At 63.4% G+C, this 23,045-nt stretch overlaps 1 protein-coding gene across 1 annotated transcript in view; it reads left to right on the forward strand.

Moving 5' to 3' along the window:
• The window catches only part of MROH1 (maestro heat like repeat family member 1), a 51,092-nt gene that overhangs the window by 18,903 nt on the left and 9,144 nt on the right, over positions 1 to 23,045 (forward strand). The window contains exons 15-34 of the mRNA XM_086630828.1: positions 122 to 162; positions 1,455 to 1,596; positions 1,939 to 1,991; positions 4,095 to 4,202; positions 5,561 to 5,680; positions 6,950 to 7,072; positions 8,100 to 8,246; positions 8,435 to 8,461; positions 9,669 to 9,791; positions 10,232 to 10,311; positions 10,853 to 10,979; positions 12,122 to 12,217; positions 12,738 to 12,842; positions 12,978 to 13,113; positions 13,992 to 14,104; positions 16,159 to 16,311; positions 17,961 to 18,115; positions 18,904 to 19,069; positions 19,799 to 20,001; positions 20,754 to 20,901. Of these exons, the coding sequence (XP_086486954.1) occupies positions 122 to 162; positions 1,455 to 1,596; positions 1,939 to 1,991; positions 4,095 to 4,202; positions 5,561 to 5,680; positions 6,950 to 7,072; positions 8,100 to 8,246; positions 8,435 to 8,461; positions 9,669 to 9,791; positions 10,232 to 10,311; positions 10,853 to 10,979; positions 12,122 to 12,217; positions 12,738 to 12,842; positions 12,978 to 13,113; positions 13,992 to 14,104; positions 16,159 to 16,311; positions 17,961 to 18,115; positions 18,904 to 19,069; positions 19,799 to 20,001; positions 20,754 to 20,901 (2,366 nt within the window). The remainder of the gene's footprint in view (positions 1 to 121; positions 163 to 1,454; positions 1,597 to 1,938; positions 1,992 to 4,094; positions 4,203 to 5,560; positions 5,681 to 6,949; positions 7,073 to 8,099; positions 8,247 to 8,434; positions 8,462 to 9,668; positions 9,792 to 10,231; positions 10,312 to 10,852; positions 10,980 to 12,121; positions 12,218 to 12,737; positions 12,843 to 12,977; positions 13,114 to 13,991; positions 14,105 to 16,158; positions 16,312 to 17,960; positions 18,116 to 18,903; positions 19,070 to 19,798; positions 20,002 to 20,753; positions 20,902 to 23,045) is intronic.

The following is a 23,045-nucleotide window of genomic DNA, read 5'->3' on the forward strand; positions in this document are numbered from 1 at the left end:
ACCGGCGTCCCCGGCAGACGCCGGGATGCGCGCGCTTGGGATTCGCCCGCGCGCCGGGCAGCCGCTGTGCTGGGAGGGGAGATGCCATCTTACGCTTTTCTTTTTTCCCTTTTTTTTGTAGCAAATCTTCCTTCGCCCTACGCTCTAACGACGAGGCTGCTGGTGAGTGGCCCGGAGGCAGAGCTCTGCCCTTCTCCGCTTACCGGCGCATCCAAAGAACGCGCCGTCCCTGCCCGGTGCCAGGTGGACTACGAGAAGCCTGGACCGACCTTGCCCCGGCGAACAGGCTGGGTGGATGCCCCGTTTCACCTCCCTGCTCCAGGCAGAGGTGCCCGTATCCAGAGCCGCCCTGCGCCTCCTGGGTTGGGCGCACCCCGTCCCCGCTGCGTGCGGGAGGGTCTCCGTGTAGGTTGTGGAAGCTCAGGGTCCCTCTTAGGTGCCCAGGGCGGTGTACGTGGGGCGTGCTGCGGTGCCGATCTCCAGCCGTTCTACCAGGGCTTTGAGAACCCTGGGGAGGCTGAGCTTTGCTCCCCTGCGCCCGGGCACGAGTCCAGGAGCGTCGCTCGCTGCCAGCAGCTGGAGCAAAGGGAGGATGCTGTGGTGTCGTGGAGGTGTCGAGGTCGATCCCCTGCCAGTGTTGCGTTCCTCATGGAAGGGTGTGGAGCATCTCCCTGATGAGGAAAGGCTGAGGGAGCTGAGTCTTCTTAGCTTGGAGAAGAGGAGGCTGAGGGGGGACCTCATTCATGTTTATAAATATGCAAAGGGTGACTGGCATGAGGATGGAGCCAGGCTCTTCTCACTGGCATCCAATGATAGGACAAGGGGAAATGGATCTAAGCTGGAACACAGGAGGTTCCACTTAAACATGAGGAAGAACTTCCCAGTAAGGGGAACAGAACACTGGGACAGGCTGCCCAGAGAGGGTGTGGAGTCTCCTTCTCTGGAGATGTTCCAAACCCGCCTGGACGCGTTCTGGTGGGATCTGATCTAGGTGGTCATAGAATCATAGAATCATAGAATGGTTAGGGCTGGAAGGGACCTTCAAAGGCCATCTAGTCCAACCCCTCTGCAACAAACAGGGATATCTCCAACTAGATCAGGTTGCTCAGGGCCTCGTCCAACCTGGCCTTGAACGTCTCCAGGGATGGAGCATCCACCACCTCTCTGGGCAACCTGTTCCAGTGTTCTACAACTCTCATGGTAAAAAATTTTTTCCTAATATCCAACCTGAATCTACCTCCCTCTATTTTAAAACCATTACCCCTTGTCCTATCAAAGGACCTGGTCCTGCTCCGGCAGGGGGATTGGACTAGATGATGCTTTGAGGTCCCTTCCAATCCCTGACATTCTGGGATTCTGGGATTCCTGCATGTTTTGATTCGTGTTTTCTGCCTCTCCACCTCTCAGTGCCTTTCCCTGCACTGACACCCTCTGCTCTCTCCCCAAACTTCCAGGTCGTGTCTTCGCAGCCGTACGCGGGCGACTGCCGGGGCACGGCCGCCCTGCGCCTGCTGCACGTCTTGCGTTACAGCGTCCACCCCGCGCTGGACCAGCCTTGGAGCAAGAAGGTCCCTCTCTTGGTGGAGCACATAGAAGGTAGGAAGGGGCTTCTGCACCGGAGAAACTCTCTGCTGGAATCGCCTTCTCCGGACTGGGCTGCGCGTGCGTGGATGCTCGGGGGTGCCCAAGAACGGGGTGGGGTGCTGCCCGCGTGCCTGGCCATCCTCAGCACCTCGAAGGTCTCTCAAGAAGCGCCGTTCCCTGTTTTCATAAGGACTTTAATCACTCTGATGCCACTAATTCCTACCGGGAGTGCCTGCGTGACTCCAGCGGTTAACCCCGCGCGGGACGCGCAGTGTTTGCAGAGCGCGTCCGCCCCGGCCGCGCGATGGACGGCGAGGATGGGAAACCAGCGTGAAAAATTGTGCTTTCTCCTAGAGAACACGGAGAAGTCCCTGTCCCAGAAGGAGTGGGAAGAGAAGCTGCTGCTGGTAAGGGTCCCTGCTCAGGGGTGGCAACCAGGGCGGTGGGAGGGCAAGCGGCAAGCGGAGCTCCCCTCGGCCGGGCTCACCGGCGCTTCGCGTTCCGGCCGGCACCGGTGGATTTTCACCTTCGCCGCGGTGGCAGGGACGGTCTCTGTGGCAGCGGAGACATGGGCTGGCACGGGGGGTGGCACGCGGTTCCTGCCGGGAAGGTGAAAAATGAGCTTTCGGGGCCGGTTGGTGGGTCAGAGAACAGCGGTCCCGGGAGTGTCTCCCCACTTAGTCGGAGAAATAGGGCACGGAGGAGCAATCAGGACCGGGCAGAGCTCATCCCGCTCCTCCCGCAATGGCAGTTATTTGGGCACAGTTTATCTCGGAAGAGAACTGGCCCTGAGGAATAGGGCACGTTTCTGGAGCGGGGGGGATGGCTGCATGTGGGCAGGATGGGCTCCAGGGTGGGCAGGATGGGCTCCGGGGCGGGCAGGATGGGCTCCAGGGTGGGCAGGATGGGCTCCGGGGCGGGCAGGATGGGCTCTAGAGTGGGCAGGATGGGCTCCGGGGCAGGCAGGATGAGCTCCGGGGCAGGCAGGATGGGCTCCAGGGGGCAGATGGCTCATGGGCGGGCAGGATGGGCTCCTGGGCGGGCAGGATGGGCTCCTGGGCGGGCAGGATGGGCTCTGGGGGGGCAGGATGGGCTCCAGAGCGGGCAGGATGGGCTCCAGGGCGGGCAGGATGGGCTCCGGGCGGGCAGGATGGGCTCTGGGGGGGCAGGATGGGCTCCGGGGCGGGCAGGATGGGCTCCTGGGCGGGCAGGATGGGCTCTGGGGGTGCAGGATGGGCTCCAGAGCAGGCAGGATGGGCTCCAGGGCGGGCAGGATGGGCTCTGGGGGGGCAGGATGGGCTCCAGAGCGGGCAGGATGGGCTCCAGGGCGGGCAGGATGGGCTCCGGGGCGGGCAGGATGGGCTCTGGGGGGGCAGGATGGGCTCCAGGGCAGGCAGGATGGGCTCCAGGGCGGGCAGGATGGGCTCTGGGGCGGGCAGGATGGGCTCTGGGGGGCAGGATGGGCTCCGGGGCGGGCAGGATGGGCTCCGGGGCGGGCAGGATGGGCTCCGGGGCGGGCAGGATGGGCTCTGGGGGGGCAGGATGGGCTCTGGGGGGGCAGGATGGGCTCTGGGGGGGCAGGATGGGCTCCGGGGCGGGCAGGATGGGCTCCAGAGCGGGCAGGATGGGCTCCGGGGCGGGCAGGATGGGCTCTGGGGCGGGCAGGATGGGCTCTGGGGGGGCAGGATGGGCTCTGGGGGGGCAGGATGGGCTCCAGGGCAGGCAGGATGGGCTCCAGGGCGGGCAGGATGGGCTCTGGGGCGGGCAGGATGGGCTCTGGGGGGGCAGGATGGGCTCTGGGGCGGGCAGGATGGGCTCCGGGGCGGGCAGGATGGGCTCCAGAGCGGGCAGGATGGGCTCCAGAGCGGGCAGGATGGGCTCCAGGGCGGGCAGGATGGGCGATGGGCTCCGGGGCAGGCAGGATGGGCTCCGGGGCGGGCAGGATGGGCTCCAGGGTGGGCAGGATGGGCTCTGGGGGGGCAGGATGGGCTCCGGGGTGGGCAGGATGGGCTCCGGGGCGGGCAGGATGGGCTCTAGGGTGGGCAGGATGAGCTCCGGGGTGGGCAGGATGGGCTCCGGGGTGGGCAGGATGGGCTCTAGAGCGGGCAGGATGGGCTCTGGGGTGGGCAGGATGAGCTCCGGGGCAGGCAGGATGGGCTCCAGGGTGGGCAGAATGGGCTCCAGGCGGGCAGGATGGGCTCTGGGGGGGCAGGATAGGCTCCAGAGCGGGCAGGATGGGCTCCAGGGCAGGCAGGATGGGCTCCGGGGCGGGCAGGATGGGCTCCGGGGCGGGCAGGATGGGCTCCAGGGTGGGCAGGCTGCCTTCCGAAGGGCCAGGTCGCCTTCCACGGCCATCCAGGGGGCGCATGCTTGGCACAGACAGGGGTAGGGGTCTGACACCCCCCTGCCCGTGGTTTAGCTGCTGTGCTGCTCTCGCCCCTCCCGGCGGAGGCTCCTGGCTTCGCCCGCGGCGGGTTGGTTTGGGTCCCTGACGGCTCTTCCTCCCGCAGTTCCTTCGGGAGACGCTGGCGGCCGTTTCCGACAACACGTGGATTTGCCATTTTGTCACGGAGATGTGCCGGCAGCTGAACAGCTACAACGGCTTCCCGCTGGAGAAGGTGATGGCCTCGGGGAGCAGGGGGAGCAGCGGTGCCCGTCTTGCCGCGGGGCGTGAGCCGGGCAGGGCTGATCCAACCCTCCACGTTTCCCGAAAGCGTCTTTCCGCCAGCAGCTTGGCACTGGGAGAGGGACGCTGGGAGGGAAGGAGAAATAGCAGGAGGTGAGCGAGGTGGCTGGGCCACCTCCAACATGAAATACTGGTCAGTCCCCAGCGCAGCCGCCGGCTCGAGAGGTCCCAACTGGGCTGTGCTGCTCCCCCTGTGCCAGTCAGACCCCCTTGATGGTCTCTGCACCTGGTGTTACGTCCGCTGGGAACGGAGCCGGAATTAAGCGGAGCGAGGAGCGAGCGGAGCCGGGCAGGGAGCTGCCCGCTGACCCCGGCTGTGCTGCGGCGGGGCAGGGGTGGGCTGCGAGGCTGCAGCCTCCGGGCTGGTGAGCGCAGGGGACGGGGGGGCTGGGGGGAGAGGTCTCCCCCGTGGAGGTGGCTGCTGGAGGCCGGGGTGTTTCTGCAGGGATGTAGGAGCAGTTGGCTTGGCTGGTCACCAGGGGCTGCAGAGGCATCGCTGGAAAATCTGGTGCTCTGAGTGTCCCAGCTGCTTACGGCCAGGCTCTGCCATAGAATCATGGAATGGTTTGGGTGGGAAGGGACCTCAGAGATCACCCAGTTCCAACCCCCCTGCCACGGGCAGGGACACCCTCCACTACACCAGGTTGCCCAAAGCCCCATCCAGCCTGGCCTGGAACACTGCCAGGGATGGGGCAGCCACAGCTTCTCTGGGCACCCTGTGCCAGTGCCTCAGCACCCTCAGAGGGAAGAATTTCTCCCTCAGATCCCATCGAAATCTCCTCTCTTCCAGTTCAAAGCCATCACCCCCTGTCCTGTCACTCCACACTCATGTCCAAAGCCCCTCTCCAGCTTTCCTGGAGCCCCTTCAGGCACTGGGAGGTGCTGGAAGGTCTCCCCGGAGCCTTCTCTTCTCCAGGCTGAACAGCCCCAACTCTCTCAGCCTGTCTCCAGAGCAGAGGTGCTCCAGCCCTCGGAGCATCTCCGTGGCCTCCTCTGGCCCCGCTCCAGCAGCTCCGTGTCCTTCTACTGTTGGGGACCCCGGAGCTGAAGGCAGCACTGCAGGGGGGTCTCACAGAGCAGAGCAGAGGGGCAGGATCCCCTCCCTGACCTGCTGCCCACGCTGCTCTGGGTGCAGTCTTTTTGTTTTGCAACTCCTTCGTTGTCCTACACCTTTGCTTTAGGGCACGTGCCTCCAGGGTGCTGCAAGGAGTAATCTGTGCATGATGGAGCTCAGTCTGCCTCCGAGGGACTCACACTCACGGGATGGTAACGTTCCTCTTGCTCTTCCAGAACTTCCTGTATAAATGCATTGGGACGACGCTTGGGGCATGTGCCAGCAAAGACCTCGTGCAAAAGCAGCTCCAGGAGCTCCTGGAAACAGCCAGATACCACGAGGAGGCAGAAAGGGAGGTAAGGAGGACTTGTGCCAAACATCCCTAGGGTCATCCTAATGGACCAGGAGAGCAGTCCTACCATGCTGACCTCTCTTTTCCGGTCCCACCACGCCTGGCCCAGGTAGGATAGATCACGGCATCTGGGTGAGTGTGCCCAGGAAAGCGAGGGGAGCCCATGTGCAGCAACCCAAGGGCAAGAGGGCTCTGAAGCTGGGTGAGATGCAGGGGGTGCCTTGGGACACTGCTTCAAGTGGCGTGTGGCCCCAGACTGGGATGGGGTGCTCTTCCCCACCCCTGAGCATGCTGGCAGAACTGCTTCCTTGGGGAAATCATGGAATCATGGTTTGAGTTGGAAGGGACCTCGCAGAGCATCCAGTTCCAACCCCCCTGCCATGGGCAGGGACACCCTCCACTACACCAGGTTGCCCAAAGCCCCATCCAGCCTGGCCTGGCACACTGCCAGGGATGGGGCAGCCACAGCTTCTCTGGGCAACCTGTGCCAGTGCCTCAGCACCCTCAGAGGGAAGAATTTCCTCCTTGGCTCTACGCTCCTTTAGCTTAAAGCCGTTCCCCCCCGTTCAAAGTCTCTGCTCGTGGGTGGTTCGCAGCGTTTTCTTCAACCCCAGCTCGAACGACTCCTCCGCTGAGACCGACCTCTTCCCGGCCAGCTCCGTTCTCCGGCTTCACACCCCCCCCCCCTTCCCTTTCCCACTCGGCCGAGCCGTGCTCTGCCCGGCCCCGGCCCCCCGGCGCTCCCCCCTGCCCGCAGCCGCCTGGACGTGCCGCGCGAACACGCGCCGACGGTGCCTGGCGTCGCTCCAGCTCCTGCAGCTCCCTCAAGGGCTGCCCTTGGATAAACTGTTTATGGAGTTTCAGCCCAGCTTGCTCGACCTCCTGGAGGCAGAGCAGAAAGGCAGGACCTGCTAAGCCCGCTTTGCTCTCGCTTCCAGCCCGGCTCCCGGCTCCCGCGGAGCGGCTGACGTCTGCCCGCTGGAGAGCGTGCCGCGTCTGTCCTGCGTCTGTCCTGCGTCTGTCCTGCCACCACCGCTCCTCTCGAGCTGTGTCCCAGCCTGTCACCGGCACGGGGACAGCGTTATTGTGTCCCAGTGTCCCCTGGAGGCAAATCCCTGCCCTGGGAGAGGGCAGCGCTGGCTGCTGGGGCTGCTCCCAGTTGGGCACGGCTCAGGTGCTGGGAATTAAACTAATAAACAGGCTCTCTTCAGGCGTCAGCTGGGGCTGGTGAATTAATAGCTTTCTGCTAATGTGTTTTCTCTGCTTCCTCCAGGGACTTGCTTCCTGCTTTGGGATATGTGCAATAAATCACCTGGAGGAAACCCTGGCCAAGCTGGAGGATTTCGTTCGGTCTGATGTCTTCAAGAAGTCTGTGGGGCTGTTCAGCATCTTCAAGGTAGGAGCCAACGGGCGCCTGCTGTGGCGCAGCCCGCGGCAAACGGCTCACGCCGGCTCCTTCCCGTACGGCGCGTGCCGGAGCGGTCCTCGGGAACGGAGTTAATTTCCTGCCTCGGTGCGTTCGGCTGGGGCCGGGGTACCCCCTGCTTCTCCGGAGAGCTGCTCTTGGCACCGGGGGCTGCTTGGCCCCAGCTCCCAGCTCCCGGCCGTACGCTGCTCCGGACTCGCGTCCCGGTGAAGCCGCTGGCTCGTTGGGTGGGCTCGAGTCAGCTGTAACTTGGCTTCTGCGTCCATCGGGAAACCCTGGCCTGACGTGGAGCGTGGTTTGGCACCTTGGTGCTTGCCAGCGGTCCCCGAGCGGCTCCTGCAGCCACGTGTGCACCCCGGGAGAGACGGGGGGTGTTTCGTGCCCCGGGCACTGGCAGCAGAAGCCTCTCCTCAAACTTTCCGACTCAGGCAGCTGTTTCAACTCCCAGCCTCTAAGACTGGGTGCTTGAGGGACAGGACATGGAAAAGACCTTGGCGCACGTCAGAAAGGTGCCCGGTGCTTGGCAGCTGGGCGAGGAAGCCCTCGTGCAGCCAGGGAGCCTTCGTCCCTGCCCTGCCCCTCGGGCCGTGGCACAAGGAGGGGTTGGCGCAGGGGAAGCCTGGCAGCAGATGCTGATTTCTGGCATGGCAGTTAACCAGCAGTTAACCTGGTTAGCTTGCCCAGGATGGGGCTCACGTGCTTCCCAGCCGAGCTCTAACTGGTAACGCTCGATGGCAAACTGGGGCTCGTGCCTCGGGCAGAGACGTGCCGTTGGTGCGACTCGCGCTCCGGCGCCTGGTGCTCCATCAGGGCTCTGGATGTTGCTGCCACCAGCGAAAAGGTGGGAAGCGAAGGTCCAAAACCCGCTGGGAGGGGTCCTGTCTTCTGGGAGGCACCTTCAGCTGGTCGGGGAGGCCACCTCCTCGTGAGACCTGGCAAGAGCCAGCCTCGGCTTCCCCTCCAGTCCCCCCAGTAAGTTTCTCATCTGCTGCAACAGGACCGTAGCGACAACGAAGTGGAGAAGATAAAGAGCACCCTCATCCTGTGCTACGGCCACGTGGCCATGTACGCGCCCAAGGAGCTGGTGCTGGCCAGGATCGAAGCAGACATCCTGAAGAACATCTTCCAGTACTTTAACACCAAGGTAAGCTACTGGGATCCTCCCCGGGGAGGGAGAGCACAGCTGAGTGAGCCGGAGCAGCCGGGCTGTTCCGGATGCTCTGCCCGAAGGGTCCCGCTGGGACCCCGGGCAGCCCCTGGGAGAAGGAGGTTCACCACGGGCCCCGCTCACCGGCGCGTTGCTAACGTGTTTTGTTTTTTTCACTTGTTCAGGTTCTGGGAATAAAGGTAGAAACCAAGGTACAGTGTGAGGCGTTCGATCCGAGCTGCTCTCTGCTCTTTCCTGCTCTCTCTGTCCGCCTCTTGCTCCGGGTTCTCCCCGAGAGCAGCCCGGTGCTGTGTTCCTGGCACTGCTCTGCCCACGGGCACCAACTGGGAGAGCTATGGGAGCCGCTGCTCCTCGCCCCGAGCTCCCCCAGCCCGGTGCTCCGTGCTGGAACTGTTGCCCAAAAGTGCCAAAACTCACAGCCGAGGGGAAGGGGGGAAAAACGCCTTTTTGGCAGGACGGGAGCCGGAGGTGAAAGCGTGGCCGGGGTGGGCACCGCCGCGGTGCAACGCCGAGCTGCCCAAAGGCTGCGATGGCTTCCCCTGGGTGCCGGCACGGCGCGGTGCGCCCATCCCGTGCCCGCAGAGCGGGCGGTCGGGCAGCCCCTCCTGCTCCCCCCACACGTGCTTTGCTGGGGAAGCTTTGGGACTCCGGAGACCGAGCCGCAACCTACCGCTCGGCTAAAATCCACTAAACTAATTTTCCTGCTTCCCCCTGGAACGATCATTCAAGAGGCACTTATTAAAACCCAGATTACTGTCCTGGGGGCAGCGAGGGGCCGTAATTTTTATAGTTCTCTTTTCGAGGGCTGAACAAGAGAAATGGCATTTGTCAAGTTGAACTGTCAGGCCAAGGACTCCTCCTCCGGGCTCCACTAATGCCTTTTCCTTCTGGGCTCCCGCTGGCACTAACGGCTTCTGCAGAGCGGCTCCGGCCCCCGAGCTGGGGACCTTCTCGCTCAGACCCTCCCGAGGGGCTCGCTGGGGGCTGGGAGCACTTTTGGTCGGGGTGTCTCCTCCTGACCCCGTGTCGGCTGTCCGAGACCCTGAGCTGCGCCGGAGGAAGAGCTCCTGGCGACTTCTGGAGTTGCCTTGAGCATCTGCGCGCTCGGGGAGAGCCCGGGCGGTTGTCCTCGTCCCGTGCGCTGCCAGCGAGCTCCTGGTGTCCAGCTGGTCCGTGACACTGGGGACAGGGTGTCCTTTGCTCCCCGCTTGCCAGGGAGCCCGTAACGTGGATGAGGAGCAGAGAGCTGAGCCCACGCGCTGCCGACAGCACCGGCCGGGCTGTTGTGCTCAGCCCGGGCACTGGTTGTCTTGGCGGGACACCGGTGCTGGGTGGGATGGCAGGTTACGGTCGTGCAGGAAGCCTGGTCTTCGTTCTCACCCCGGGTTCTGCTCTCAGGACCTGACCCTGAAGCTGTGCCTCATCCGGAGCATCTGCATGATCAGCCAAGCCATCTACAACGGCGGGAAGTGCGGGGACTTCGTCTTCTCCCGCAAAGCGGAGCTCGTGGCCCAGATGGTGGTAAGAGCGAGCCCTGGCAGGTGGCACGTCTTGGGGCTGGTCCAGAGGACACCGGAGGAGGTTCCCAACTGAGGGTTAAGCACAGGGGTGGCTGCTCCATCTCTGGAGCTGCGGTCTGGGCACCTTATGGGGAGGGTGGGTATGAGTTTGCGCTGCCGAGCCCCATCCCCACGTGCCTGCCGGGGCGGGGGGCTGACCTCCACGGACCACCGACCCGCAGTCTGGGCTCTGCCGGCCCTCTGGGGCATGCACCGGGTCTCAGCGGGGATGCTGCGTCTCCCTGGCCACGTCGCCCATGGCTTGGGGTTGTCGTGTGGCATTTGGGGCATCAGGGCAACGTGGGGTGGCTCCCAGCTCGCTGGGCGTCGAGGCAGGAATCGCCCCAAAGCTTGGCCCGGGGGTGGATGTGACCGTAACCATCACCACCTTCTGCCTTCCAGGAGTTCATCAAAGCAGAACCGCTGGAGGCGATGCGGACGCCGGTTCGGCAGCGGGCGATGATCACCTGCACTTACCTGGTGTATCCTTTCTCCGCGCCCATCCCGGCGGGAATGCCGCTCGCAGGGCAGCCAGAGCAGCGCTGGCCAGAGCCGCTGTGCCCGCAGAGCCCGACCCCGCTCCCTGCTTCTCCCCACGGGGCTGACGGCAGCGCCGAGGCGCGGCGGGCACGGCAGAGCTGTGCGGTGGAACCGGATGGTTTTGTGGGCACGGCAGAGCTGTGCGGTGGAACCGGACGGTCTCACCGGCACGGCCGCCCCCGGGCGCTCGGTTCTCCTTGGCCTCTGCGGCGAACGTTCTTCGTGCAAAGCAGAGCCAAGGGCACCGCGCTCTCCGTTCCGCAAAGGTGACTCCCGAGCTCCAGTTAAAAATACTCAGCGTGTCACAGCTCCTGACACGGATACTGGGAACACTCTGCCCGCTTCCGATTAAAGCCGGCGCTGCTTAGTGTGGAGTCAAGCCAGCAGGAATGCGGGTGAAAGTCCTCGTTCCCAGTTTACCCGGGTGAAGGGCCCTCCTGTGGCGCTCCATGTGTCCCTGTTGCTTCCTTAACGTGGGATCAGCGTCCTGGAGCCCCACCTCAGTGACCCCGACCGGACGGAGCTGATGGATACCTGCCTCGCCAGCGTGCTCGCCCTGGAGCCGGCGAAGGAGCGGGATGAGAACGGAGGCGATGCCTTACACAAGGAGGTGCGGTGCCCGGCGCCGGCGGGCTGAGCCTGGCGGCACGAAGCCACGACCTGGCAGGGCGATCCGGCTTTGTTCCGCGGCGCACAGGAGCCGCGGTCGCGGCTGCGCCGGGATGCTGGTTTCGAGGTGGGGCGCAGATGCCTTTCGACGGTCCCGTGAGCCCCGGCGTTTTGCCTGGCAGCAGATGAGCCGTGGGAAAGGCCTGTTTTCCATTCAGCTGGGCACCTCGGGGGCAGCGAGCCGCGCCGTTTCCTCCGCTCACTTATCTCTTGAAAAAGCCCGGCCCTTCTGTGCGCTGATAGCAAGTGAGAAAATATGAGCTTATCAGCAAGTCCAAATGCTGCTAATAAGAGCGTGAACTCCCTCGAGGGGAAAAATCCAATGATCCTGGCAACCCTGCGGGGTAGAAGGGGCCTTTACATAACTGGCTTTTGAAAGGCTGCAGCTGCTGCTCAGTTGTGGTCGAGTGCTTAATGAATGGAAATAACACGCCGCTAATGAAGTTGTTGCAGCTGCTGGGTGGCTGCGGCGCAGCCCCGCGCTCCGCCGGATCGCCCGCCGCCGCTGCGGCTCCTCCGAGGTGAGCTGCAGAGCAGGAGCCCGGGGCTCACGCCGTCCCTGGCTGGTGTTTGCCAGCATCTGGCCTGAAAATGGCAAGCTGTTAATCCCTCACTCCTTCCCTTCCACCCTACGAACCTTTGTAGCTTTTATTTTTTGGAGTTTGTCCCAAATTAAGTCCTGGAAGGAAACTGTAAGTTTCTTCAAAGGGCTCGTTCAGGCTGGGCTCGCTGGAGCTTAACCCCAAGTGGGAGAAGGACCAAATTCCCTCCTGGAAAGTCTGTGCCGAAGCATCTGTGCCGGCGTACTTGGCTCGGGCTGGCTGCTGGCGCTCGGCGCAGACCGCAGCCGCCGCGGTGCCAGCTCCCACCAGCGAAGGTGGATTTTGCAAACTGGGTTTCAGTCCCATCTGGTTCTCCTACTCAGCTGGGGGTGGTGGCATCATGGTGCCCAATGCCAGGGAGAGCCCTGCACGCTGGGAATAGGTGCAGAGGGAGATGCCTCTCCCTCCTCGCATGCCTGGGCGGGCGCTTTGGCACGAGGGGCACTGCTCCTGTACCCCGCAATCCATCTTTCCTCCTCAGATGCTGTATGGTGACACCATCAGTGCCCTTAAAGACCTGCTGAAGAGTCTCCTGCAGAGGAACTTGACCCCCCACGGGCTGCAGGACATGTTTGCGGTAGGCGCAGCCTGGTGTCGGTGGGTTCTCCGGGGACAGGCAGGGAAGCCAAGGTGCCCGGCTGCCAACTGGGTGGTCACGAGGCAGTGGCAGCTTTGGAGCTGCAGCAGGAATTAGTGAGACTGGTCCTTGCTTCTCCGTGCAACGTGAGGTCCGGTGTGACCCCGGTCCCCCTCCCGCAGAGGCTGGGCTGCTCTGCTGCCGTGCCCACGCTGCCCGCTTGGGCCAGGGTCTCTAGTGGGGAGGAGGCACGTGATTGCCCCTCTGGGCTTGCTGCTGTTGCCCGAGAAGGGTGGCCAGCACGTGGCTGGTGAGGAAGACTCTGGTAGCGGTGGGGATGATGCACACACAGCCTCACCAGGAGGCAGACACCCCTTGTTGCCCTGAGGACGAGCCGGTCGGGGCCGTAGCTCCTACAGCCCACGCGTGCACCGCGGGTCGCTGGGCTGAAGGTGGCCTTGGCCGCGCGTGGCGAAGCAGCCGAGCTCCATCTCGCCTTCCTGACGCTCTTCTCCCGCAGCATTTAGGTCCCTGGATCAAGTCGAGCAAGGAGCACGAGCGGCAGCGCGCGGTGGAGGTCAGCGCTGCCTTGCTGGACTTCTACCTGAGCAAGCTGAACGTCAGCGTGAGTACCCGCAGCTCCGCTGCTCTCAGCCTCGCCGGGGCTCGTGCCCGCATCCCGCTCCGAGTCGGGGGTGCCAAGGTGGGCTTTGACCGCAGGGAATCGCCGTGTGAGCATCACCCGTGCTTGTCCCTACAGACCGTCATCCCCTTCTACAACCTCGGCGTCCTGATCGCCCTCTTCTCCCCGCGCTGCTCGGACTCCCTGGGCAGCGTCCGCCAACACGCCGTCGACTGCGTCTACTGCCTGCTCTACATCCAGCTCTGCTACGAAGGTGGGTGGCGGAGGGCGGTGTCGGTGCCGGCGCTGGGAGCCCTCTGCTCCGCGGCCGGGCAGAGGGGGGCGCGTCCCATCCCTCCACGTACGTGATCCCGAAGGAGCAAACCCCGCGGTTTGCTGCAGAAGCAGGGCTGGTGCGAGAGCGTCGCTGGAGCCCTTGGCTTTCCGGGGCTTCCCCAACGTTTTGGGAAGAGAAGGCTCCGGGGAGACCTTCCAGCACCTCCCAGTGCCTAAAGGGGCTGCAGGAAAGCTGGAGAAGGGCTTTGGACAAAGGTGTGGGGTGACAGGACACGGGGTGATGGCTTTGAACTGGAAGAGGGGAGATTTCGATGGGATCTACGGAAGAAATTCTTCCCTCTGAGGGTGCTGAGGCACTGGCACAGGTTGCCCAGAGAAGCTGTGGCTGCCCCATCCCTGGCAGTGTGCCAGGCCAGGCTGGATGGGGCTTTGGGCAACCTGGTGTAGTGGAGGGTGTCCCTGCCCGTGGCAGGGGGGTTGGAACGGGATGACCTTGAAGGTCCCTTCCGACCCAAACCGTTCTGTGATTCCAGGAGCGGGTTTCTCCGCCTGCCGTTCAGCCTGGCGTTCTCCCTCTCTCCAGGAGAGGTCAGTCCTCCACTTCAGATGTCCTGAGCGGAGGCATTGAGAAAATCACAGCTTCTACAGCAGCAGGAGAGGACTTTTGTGGGGGTCCTGCTCTCCAGAGCAGCGTGGCTCCTTGCAGGGCCAGCTCTTCTAGCCCTTGGCAGCAGCTTGGGTTTCTTGGCTCCTTCCTGAAAGCCGGGCGGGCTCGCCAGTAAAACCCAGCTCCCCGCAGCTCGTGGCTGTAAAGCATGAGGGATGCTGCTCACTGAATGCTCCCTCTGAATCCAGGTTTCGCCCGGGATCACAGAGATGAGATGGTGGAGGGGCTGAAAGCTCTGAAGAAAGGCTTGGAGGAGCCCGACTTCACCGTTCTCTTCCATACCTGCAACAACATTGCCATGGTAAGGTGGAGGGCGAAGCCAGGGCGGTCCTGGTCTTGGCAGGGCGGTGGAGCTGTGGAGCAGGAAACAAACCGCTGCAGTCTTCTCCGGCCAGAGAATTCCCCCCCAGCCTGGCCAGGGGATGCTCAGAGCATCTCACCCCCACTGGGAAGCTACTGGTCCCCTCTTTGGGCGTGCAGACCCCAAGGAGGACATCTGTGCAGACACTCTGGGGGTGCGGTGGATGCCGGTGGAGACTCGTGCCTGGCTGTGCTGTGGCTCGGTGCATCCATCGAGGGGTCCTGAACTCTTCAGCCATCGACGCTGCCAGCGCTGGGGTGGAAAACTTCCATGGTTGTAGATAAGGCAAATAGTTCCTGTCCACACCATCTAAAAGCTCATGTGGAGGTGGTCTTGCTCAGCCCGGTGGGACCCGCGTGGGGCCCCAGTGTGCTCCTCAGTGGGAGCTGGTGGCTGAAGGAGGCTCTGGAGGCCCCGTCGCTGCGTTCTCTGGTGGAGCGGGGGGTGGTTGGCTCAGGAGCTGCAGCCGTAGAGCTCCAGTATGGCAGCGGCGTTGGTGAAGCCGTTCACTTGACGCCCCAAAAGGTCCAAATGGGGCTCTGGAAGTGCCGTGATTCAGATGCCATGGATGGTGTCTGGGATCTGATGGTTGGGGGTGGGATGAGGGGTGAACTCCTCTTTGATGGCCGCTTTCTGCGCTGAGAGCTCTGCCAGCGTGGCTCCAGAAGGACTTGTTGCTGTCGTATTGTTTTGTCCTGGAAAAGGACAAAAGGTCGTTCCTCATCGTTGTGGCTCTAGTGGTCGTTCTGCCTCCTCACTTCTCCACTCAGCAGCTTATCCCACCCTTGGTCTGGAGAGCACGGTGGGACCTGTGGGGAGCGCCCTCCCAGGGCTCGGGTGGTGGCCGGAGCGGAGTCAATGGCTTGGTTGTGCTGTCCCAGCCCATCCCAGGAGAAGCTCCGGTTATCTGGCCGACAGCGGGGGGCAGGTGGCTTCTTGTCTCCCTCCAGGGCGTTCCTGGCCCTTGCTCCCCTCCATCACCACCAGTTTGGGCTCCCGCTGGGCACGGAGCCTGGGAACGGCCGTCCTGCTGCCTGTGGCTGGGGGACCAGGCAACCTTGACAGGCTGGAGAGGTGGGCCCGTACCAACCTCATGAAGTTTAACCAGGCCAAATGCAAGGTCCTACATCTGGGTCGTGGCAATCCCAGGCATAAATACAGACTGGGTGGTGATTGGATCGAGAGCAGCCCTGAGGAGAAGGACTTGGGAGCACTGGTGGACGAGAAGCTCAATATGAGCCGGCAATGTGCTCTTGCGGCCCAGAAGGCCAACCGCGTCCTGGGCTGCATCAAGAGGAGCGTGGCCAGCAGGTCGAGGGAGGTGATTCTCCCCCTCTACTCTGCCCTCGTGAGACCTCACTTGGAGTACTGCGTCCAGTTCTGGAGTCCCCAACATAAGAAGGACATGGACCAGTTGGAGAGGGTCCAGAGGAGGGCCACGAAGATGATAAGAGGGCTGGAGCACCTTTCCTATGAGGACAGGCTGAAAGAGTTGGGGCTGTTCAGCCTGGAGAGAGGAGGCTCCGGGGTGACCTTATAGCGGTCTTCCAGTACCTCAAGGGGGCCTACAGGAAAGATGGGGAGAGGCTGTTCAGGAGGGCCAGTTATGATAGGACAAGGGGTAATGGGTTTAAAATAGAGGGAGGTAGGTTCAGGTTGGATATTAGGAAAAAATTTTTTACTATGAGAGTGGTAGAACACTGGAACAGGTTGCCCAGAGAGGTGGTGGATGCTCCATCCCTGGAGACGTTCAAGGCCAGGTTGGACAAGGCCCTGAGCAACCTGATCTAGTAGGAGATATCCCTGTTCCTTGCAGGGGGGTTGGACTAGATGACCTTTGAAGGTCCCTTCCAGCCCTGACCATTCTATGATTCTATGACCTGGGCAGGAGACCCTCTGTCCAGGTGCTGCCAGTGCCACCGAAGGGACCACTCTCTTCAGAGAGTGACAACATCCTGTTGCTCAACTCCCAACTCCGCTCGCCCTTCCCTCAGGTGATCGGGAAGCGAGTCCCTCCGGACCAGCTGATGAGCCTCCTGCTCGCCCTGTTCGAGGGGCTGGCGGACCCCGATAAGAACTGTTCCCGAGCGGCCACCGTCATGATCAACTCCCTCCTCAAGGAGCGCGGAGGTGTCCTGCAGGAGAAGGTGAGCTGCTCCGCGGCCTCGGCACGGCCTCCGTGGTCCAAACGCAGTCCTGGAGAGGCCGCTCCATAGGATCATATAACACTTTGGGTGGGAAGGGACCTCACAGACCACCCAGTTCCAACCCCCCCCTGCCATGGGCAGGGACACCCTCCACTACACCAGGGTGCCCAAAGCCCCATCCAGCCTGGCCTGGAACACTGCCAGGGATGGGGCAGCCACAGCTTCTCTGGGCAACCTGTGCCAGTGCCTCAGCACCCTCAGAGGGAAGAATTTCTTCCTCAGATCCCATCGGAATCTCCCCTCTCCCAGTTCAAAGCCATCACCCCGTGTCCTGTCACTCCACGCCCTTGTAAAAAGCCCCTCTCCAAAGTCCCTCTCCAGTTGGGTCATGCTGCCCCCCGTCCTTCCCACCTGCGTAGCCCAGTAACTCCCACTTGCGCCTCCAGCAGCTGGTTTGCTGGAGGTGATGGGCTCCTCTGGTACCGCCAGGGATGCTCCGGTGAGGAGCAAGCCCTTGGCAGGAGCGCGATGCCCAGCACAGCCCCGATGGAAGAGGAGGGAGGCGTTTGACTCTTGCCATCGCATTTCTGGCCAGAGGAACGCTCGCCCCAAAGCTTTTGGGGGGGCCGTCGCTCCTCGCCTCCCTCCTTTCCCGTGGGCACGTGCTCCTGCGCTCTCCTCCTCCGTCCTCGCCGTGGCGGGAGGCCGCTGCGCCGTCGGAGGCGGCTGCTGGCGCGGCCGGCTCCGGTCTGGCTCGGGCTCGGGTTGAGGAGTTCAGAGAAGCTCACTTTACCAGAAGGGCTCAGGCTCCCTGCGAAAGCTCCGCGAGCTCTGGGGGAGCCCGGGGTTCCTGGCTGGGAAGCCGGTCTGGATGCTTGCAGGGCTTAGAGGTGCTGGATGCAGAAGGGTTTTTTGTCTAATCCGCTGCCTTTAGGGCTAAGCTCCCCCTTTCTCCCGCGGTAATTGGAAACAGCGGGTCTCCAGCTACTCCGTGGCCTTTCTTCTGCGCTGGGGCTTCTGCTGGAGTCCTGCTCGCTACCTGTGAGCCCCTCTCCGACATGGGATTGCTCCAGCTTACATGACTCACCTTCTGGTCACATCCAGTCCTGCCCAGATCCTGAAATCCGAACTGATGCTAAGCCTCGGAGTCCGCGGGGCAGACCCGAGCGCAGCTGGGGACGGAGCGCTCGCCTGCTCCGCGCTTAATCTCGGGGAATTTGCTGCCAGGCCTGGTCTGCACGTGAACTTCCTCTTCACCTTAACGTGCGTTTTTACGGCGAGAGCCGAGGTGTCTCCCTGCCTTCAGCTCCAGCTCCTCTTAGGAACTCGCTCACGGAGCGCCTCTCGCTGCCGGAACGCCGCGGGTCGGGGACGGAGGGTGTCCGTGCTGCATCCCTGCGGTCTCATCCGCCTCCTGGGTGGGAGGGTGGGGAAGGATCCTTGGCTTCCACAGGGATCTGGGGTTCTGCCTGCATCCAGCCAGCTGGGAGACTTCCCTCCTCCGGAAAAATCAGCCACCCTTCCTGATGCTTTGCCGTGGAGGGGACGGGACACGCGTGTCCTGGCTGCAGGTGCCCGTCTGACGGTCGCCCCGAGCGCTCGGCTCGTCCCGGTGCTCAGCCGGACGCCTCTGCCTCCTCTTCCCCCAGGTGCCCGACATCATGAGCATCATCCACGGCAAGCTGGAGGAGGTGGACGAGGAGCACATCCGGAAGGCGGCCCAGCAGACGGTGTACATCCTGGCCTCCCAGCACAAGAGCGTGGTGGTGTCCAGCCTGCTGGGCAGCCCGCTGCCCTTCGACAGGTCCTGCCCAGCTCCGCGTTCTCGCGGCGCCCCGGGCTGCGGAGCGGCTTTCGCTTAAGCTGCACCTGATCCTTTGGCTCCGTAGCCCAGTAATCAGAGCCCACTTGGAATTCCCTTTGCGTGCTCGAGGGCCGGCGCGGCCGCTCGCCGCCGGAGCTGCCTTTTCGGGGGGCTCGCTGGGCTTAGTGGCGCCGGCAGCGGGAGCTAGCAAAGCCGGCCCCACGGAGCCGAGCGTGGCCGGGGGGCTCGGTGCCGCTTTACGGAGCGGACCACCTACCCCAAAGCTGCTGAGCACCTCGGCACCGGTCCCGCGCTGAGCCTCGAGCAGATTCTCTCCTCTTCTTCCTTGTGCCATAACCGCCGCTCCGGTCCTGCCGCGGCGGGCAGGCTCGCAAACCGTGCGGGGCGAGGCAGGACCTCGCTGGCTGGCAGTGCCAGGGGAGCCGTGGGGTTTTGGGGTGGCTTTGGGTGAGGATCGCGGGAGGCCACCATCGAGCCTTCCCCTGCGCGCGGCTCCGGTGAGCTGCCTGGGACGGCTCTCCCACCGGGGTTTGCCGTTGCCGGCTCCTGCGCTCTGCGCCGGCTATGCCAGCAGCGAGGCGCTGGCTGCCGTGGCAGCGGAGGTGCTGAGCCAGGTGGCACCGTCTGGTGGTGACGGGCTCCTCGCCCACGTTTCTGCGTGGTGGGTGCCCTGAGCCGGGTGTTCCGTGGGGTGAAGAGGGGGCTGACGCGTGATCGGCAGCAGCCGGTGCCAAAGCGATGCTCTCCTCCCTTCCCCCCTCCTCTAGCCACACGTGTGCCATGTGGAGGTCCCTGGCCACCGAGCCCACCCTCACCGCCCAGATCCTGGAGCAGCTCCTGGAGAAGGTGAACAGGGACGTCCCGTACAAGGAGAGCAAGTGCTTCCTGCTGGGGAGCGGCTCCGAGCGCATCGCCACCCCCCTGCCCTTGGCCGTAAGTGTCCCGCTCCCGGCTCCGCCGAGGATGCCGTTCCCCGCGCCGGCACCTGGAATGCTTTTTTCATTTCCGTGGCTGGGGGGTGCGTGCCAGGCGCGGGCTCTGGAAATAAGGCACGGCTGTGTAATGCCTATTAGAGCTAATCCACCGGCTCGTAAAACGCCTCTCAGGTGTCCGTCCTCCAGGGAGACCACTTTGGGTTTTATCCCTTCAGAAAAAAAATAAACCCAGCTTGGCAGCTTTCTAAGCAGTAAAGCAGCTGTGAAAATTTCCTCCTCCTCCTCCTCCTCCTGCGAAGGACCTGAGCGCAGATGGTACGGGGTCGGCCGCCCCGAGAGCGAACCCCCCTCCCTTCCCCGCTCCGGCTCTAACCCCGCTCCGTGTTGCGCCGGGTAATTCCGGCGTTTGAAACGGGCCGGAATACGGCTCTGCGTGCGCCGGTGTCTTCCTGCCCGGAAAACCCGAGCTCTTGGATCTGCTCCCCCTTCCCCAGGTACACCCCTCCGACCTCCCCCCGCTTTCCCGAGGAGCAGCTGCCTGCGGGATACGGAGGGGGTTCCGCTGCGGGGGGTCGACGCCGATGCTTTGTTAGGTGTCGCAGGAAAGAGAGGGAAAAAAACCCCCAAAACCAACCCCAAACCCTCTCGCTGGGTTATTTACTAACAGACACCGGCGTGGTGGTGTGGGATATCCCTCCTAATCCTCCTCTCCCGTGCTCTCTTCCAGGCCACATGTGCTCTGTATGAGATCATGTCTGCTCCGGAGTCTGGCGCAGCGGCGCTGGGACTCTACGCGCCGTTGTTTGTGACTCTCCTGCTGCGCGTCAGCTGCACCGTGGGTGTTCAGCTACCGAAGAACCTGCAGGGCCGGGAGAGGAGGAGCAGCAGCAGCGGCCACGGTCCGACCCCCCGGACCCTCCACCCCTGCAGGTACGGCACAGCCGGGGCGCCGGGGCGGCTGGCGCCGGGGCACGTGCCCACCTGCCACGTGGAACTCGGTGGTGGTACGAACCCGTACCGTAGGCGTGACGGCCTGACCTCTGCTGTGGTTTGGGGTTTTTTTTTTGTGGGTTGGTTTCTTTTTTTCTCTTTTTTTTTTTTTTTTTTTTTGTTGTTTTTTTTCCCTCAGAAGAACACAATCCCTAAATCGGGAAGCATTAAATCAGCCGCCTCCGCGGCCGCGCTGCCAGAGCCCCGCGGCGTTGGGCTCGTGCCGCAGCCGCCCCAAGGAGCCGCGCCGGCTCGCGGGAGCGGGTCTTGGCGGAGCCCCCCGGGGCTCGCTGGGCACCTAGGGGATGGGCGAGCGTTTCGTGGGGAGGGAGGGCGGCTGTGCTTCCCTGAAGGATGAGGAGGGGAAGCTGGAAAGAGAAAACTTTTTGGCTTCGTGGCGTCGACGGCTGCAGCGTGTCCCGGTCGCACCGAACCGCTGCCGGTTGAGCGAACGGAGCCGTGCCACGGTGCCGTCTTCCCCTGGGTCGCGGTGGCAGCGCCGAGCCACCACGTCTGCCTTGTCCTTCTTTGGTGCTTTCAGCCCGAGGTGTCCCCCACCACCACCACCAAGGGGGTGAACAGCTGCTCTCCAGCTGCTGTTCCCACCGTTTGGTGTGCCAGGTCCATGTCCCGTGCCGGGACCACGTCTCACGCCGGCTCTCGGTCCATGTTGCCTGAGCCCGTGAGCGCAGGACTGACTTGCTGAGCATCGTCAGCCCCTGGATGTTCCCAACGGAGCCTTTGTGGTGGGAGAGGTGGGACACCGTGAAGGCAGAGCCTGCGTTCGGGGAGCTGCGGGACTCTCCCACCCCTGGGATGCAGCGGGATCCCTGCGGGAGCGTGAGGCTGTGTCCCGCGGCGTGGGGGGGCTGCCGGACCCGTCAACGTGTCCCATCGGTGGAGGCAGGTCTCCAGTTTGTCGCGGGCATCGTGCTGCTTCTCCCACCATTGCCCGTGCCCTGCCTGGCTCCATCCACCCACTGGACATCAGGAGGTTCTCCTGGAGCTTGGGTCAGCCCGCGGGGACGAAGCTCTGCCCTGGTTTTCAGTTTTACCCTCTTTTGCGTTTCCAGATTTGGGTTTTTTACAGGCAATTGTTAGTCTTGGGGAGAAAAAAACAACAAAAAAGCCTGGAGGAGCCCACAAAGAGCAGACAAAGCAGCCAAGGGCTAAAAGGGCTCTGGCATCACTTGGCAGCCCACTTGTCGAATCCCGACGGTGAAGAAAGGCTCTTTCCTTACCCGAGCAGAGCAACTGGACTGGTGGGGTTGGGCACGCCGAGCCGACCCCTCTGTCTGCCGCCGTGCCATGGGGGTGGCCCCGTCTTCACCTCGGAAAGCTGCTGCTGGCATTGGGTGTGAGCTCTCCAGCAGGGAGATGTCATGGGTGGAAACAGGTTGTTACGCGAGATGGTCGGGCTGCGATCTGATCAGTGTGTTGTTTGGACCACGTGGAATCCTGGAATGGTTTGGGTGGGAAGGGACCTCACAGACCACCCAGTTCCAACCCCCCTGCCACGGGCAGGGACACCCTCCACTACACCAGGTTGCCCAAAGCCCCATCCAACCTGGCCTGGCACACTGCCAGGGATGGGGCAGCCACAGCTTCTCTGGGCAACCTGTGCCAGTGCCTCAGCACCCTCAGAGGGAAGAATTTCTTCCTCAGATCCCATCAAAATCTCCCCTCTTCCAGTTTAAAGCCATCGACCCCGTGTCCTGTCACTCCACACCCGTGTCCAAAGCCCTCTCCAGCTTTCCTGGAGCCCCTTCAGGCACTGGGAGGTGCTGGAAGGTCTCCCCGGAGCCTTCTCTTCTCCAGGCTGAACAGCCCCAACTCTCCCAGCCTGTCTCCAGAGCAGAGGTGCTCCAGCCCTCGGAGCATCTCCGTGGCCTCCTCTGGCCCTGCTCCAGCAGCTCCGTGTCCTTCTGCTGTTGGGGACCCCGGAGCTGAATGCAGCACTGCAGGGGGGTCTCACAGAGCAGAGCAGAGGGGCAGAATCCCCCCCCGACCTGCTGCCCACGCTGCTCTGGGTGCAGCCCAGGGCACGGGTGGCTCTCTGGGCTGCCAGCGCACGGTGCCAGCTCATGGTGAGCTTCTCATCACCCAGCACCCCCAAGTCCTTCTGCTCAGGGCTGCTCTCATCTTAGAGTGAAATGAAATGAACCCGACACGTTGGAGCAGCAGGTTGGTCAGGGCTGATCATGGGTTGCCCCGTGGCCGCGCTGGTGGTGTCGCTCCCCACACGAGTGGCACGTGCCCGCCCGTCCCCTCGGGTGTTCTGCGCAGCAGCGGCCGTGGTTCGGGACGGCTTCGTGCGGATCCCCCTGCGACGGGAGCGGACGCTCCTGCTGCCTTTGTGGCTTCGGGCTTGTGCAGCCAGAACTGTCTGTTCTCATCACGCTCTTCCCTCTTAACGACTCCTGGAAAAGAGGCACCGGCAGCTCCCAGCCAGACCCCGTGCCATAACACCGGCAGCGCTGAAGGAAACTCGAAGCAACTGGTTGCATCCCAGGGAAGGAGACGTAGGAGCCAGAAGCTCCTGCTCTTCCTCCAGGAGCGTCCGGGCTCCCAACAGCATCAGTGACACAAACCAGACCGTGCTGAGCTGGTGCCGGGACCGCCGCTCCGTCCGCGGAGCGAGTCGGGGGCTGCATGAGCCCACGTGTCCTCAGGAGGGGAAAAAGGCGCCGCCGCTCCCGGCACGCACGCGCCGGATTTGGGTTTCTTAGCGCCGCTTCTCCGCTCCCCGCGTGATTTGGCAGGTGTTGGTGCAGAGCAGCACGTCCCCGGTGACATCGCCTGATTTTGGGGAGCGGGGCTGCGTGGTGCCAGCTCCGGGCACTGACCGGAGGGGCAGGGAGTGGCGCGTGGTTCTGCTCCGGCCCCGTTTCCGCCCCTGCCGTGCGTGGGTGCGGGCAGGTAGCCGTGGCCGCGCGTCCGTGAAGTCATGGCTGGTTGATGGAGGGGGAACGGGTGGAAAAAAA

The sequence above is a fragment of the Tauraco erythrolophus genome, unplaced genomic scaffold, assembly GCF_009769465.1.
Source record: "Tauraco erythrolophus isolate bTauEry1 unplaced genomic scaffold, bTauEry1.pri scaffold_52_arrow_ctg1, whole genome shotgun sequence".
NCBI classification, from domain to species: Eukaryota; Metazoa; Chordata; class Aves; order Musophagiformes; family Musophagidae; genus Tauraco; species Tauraco erythrolophus.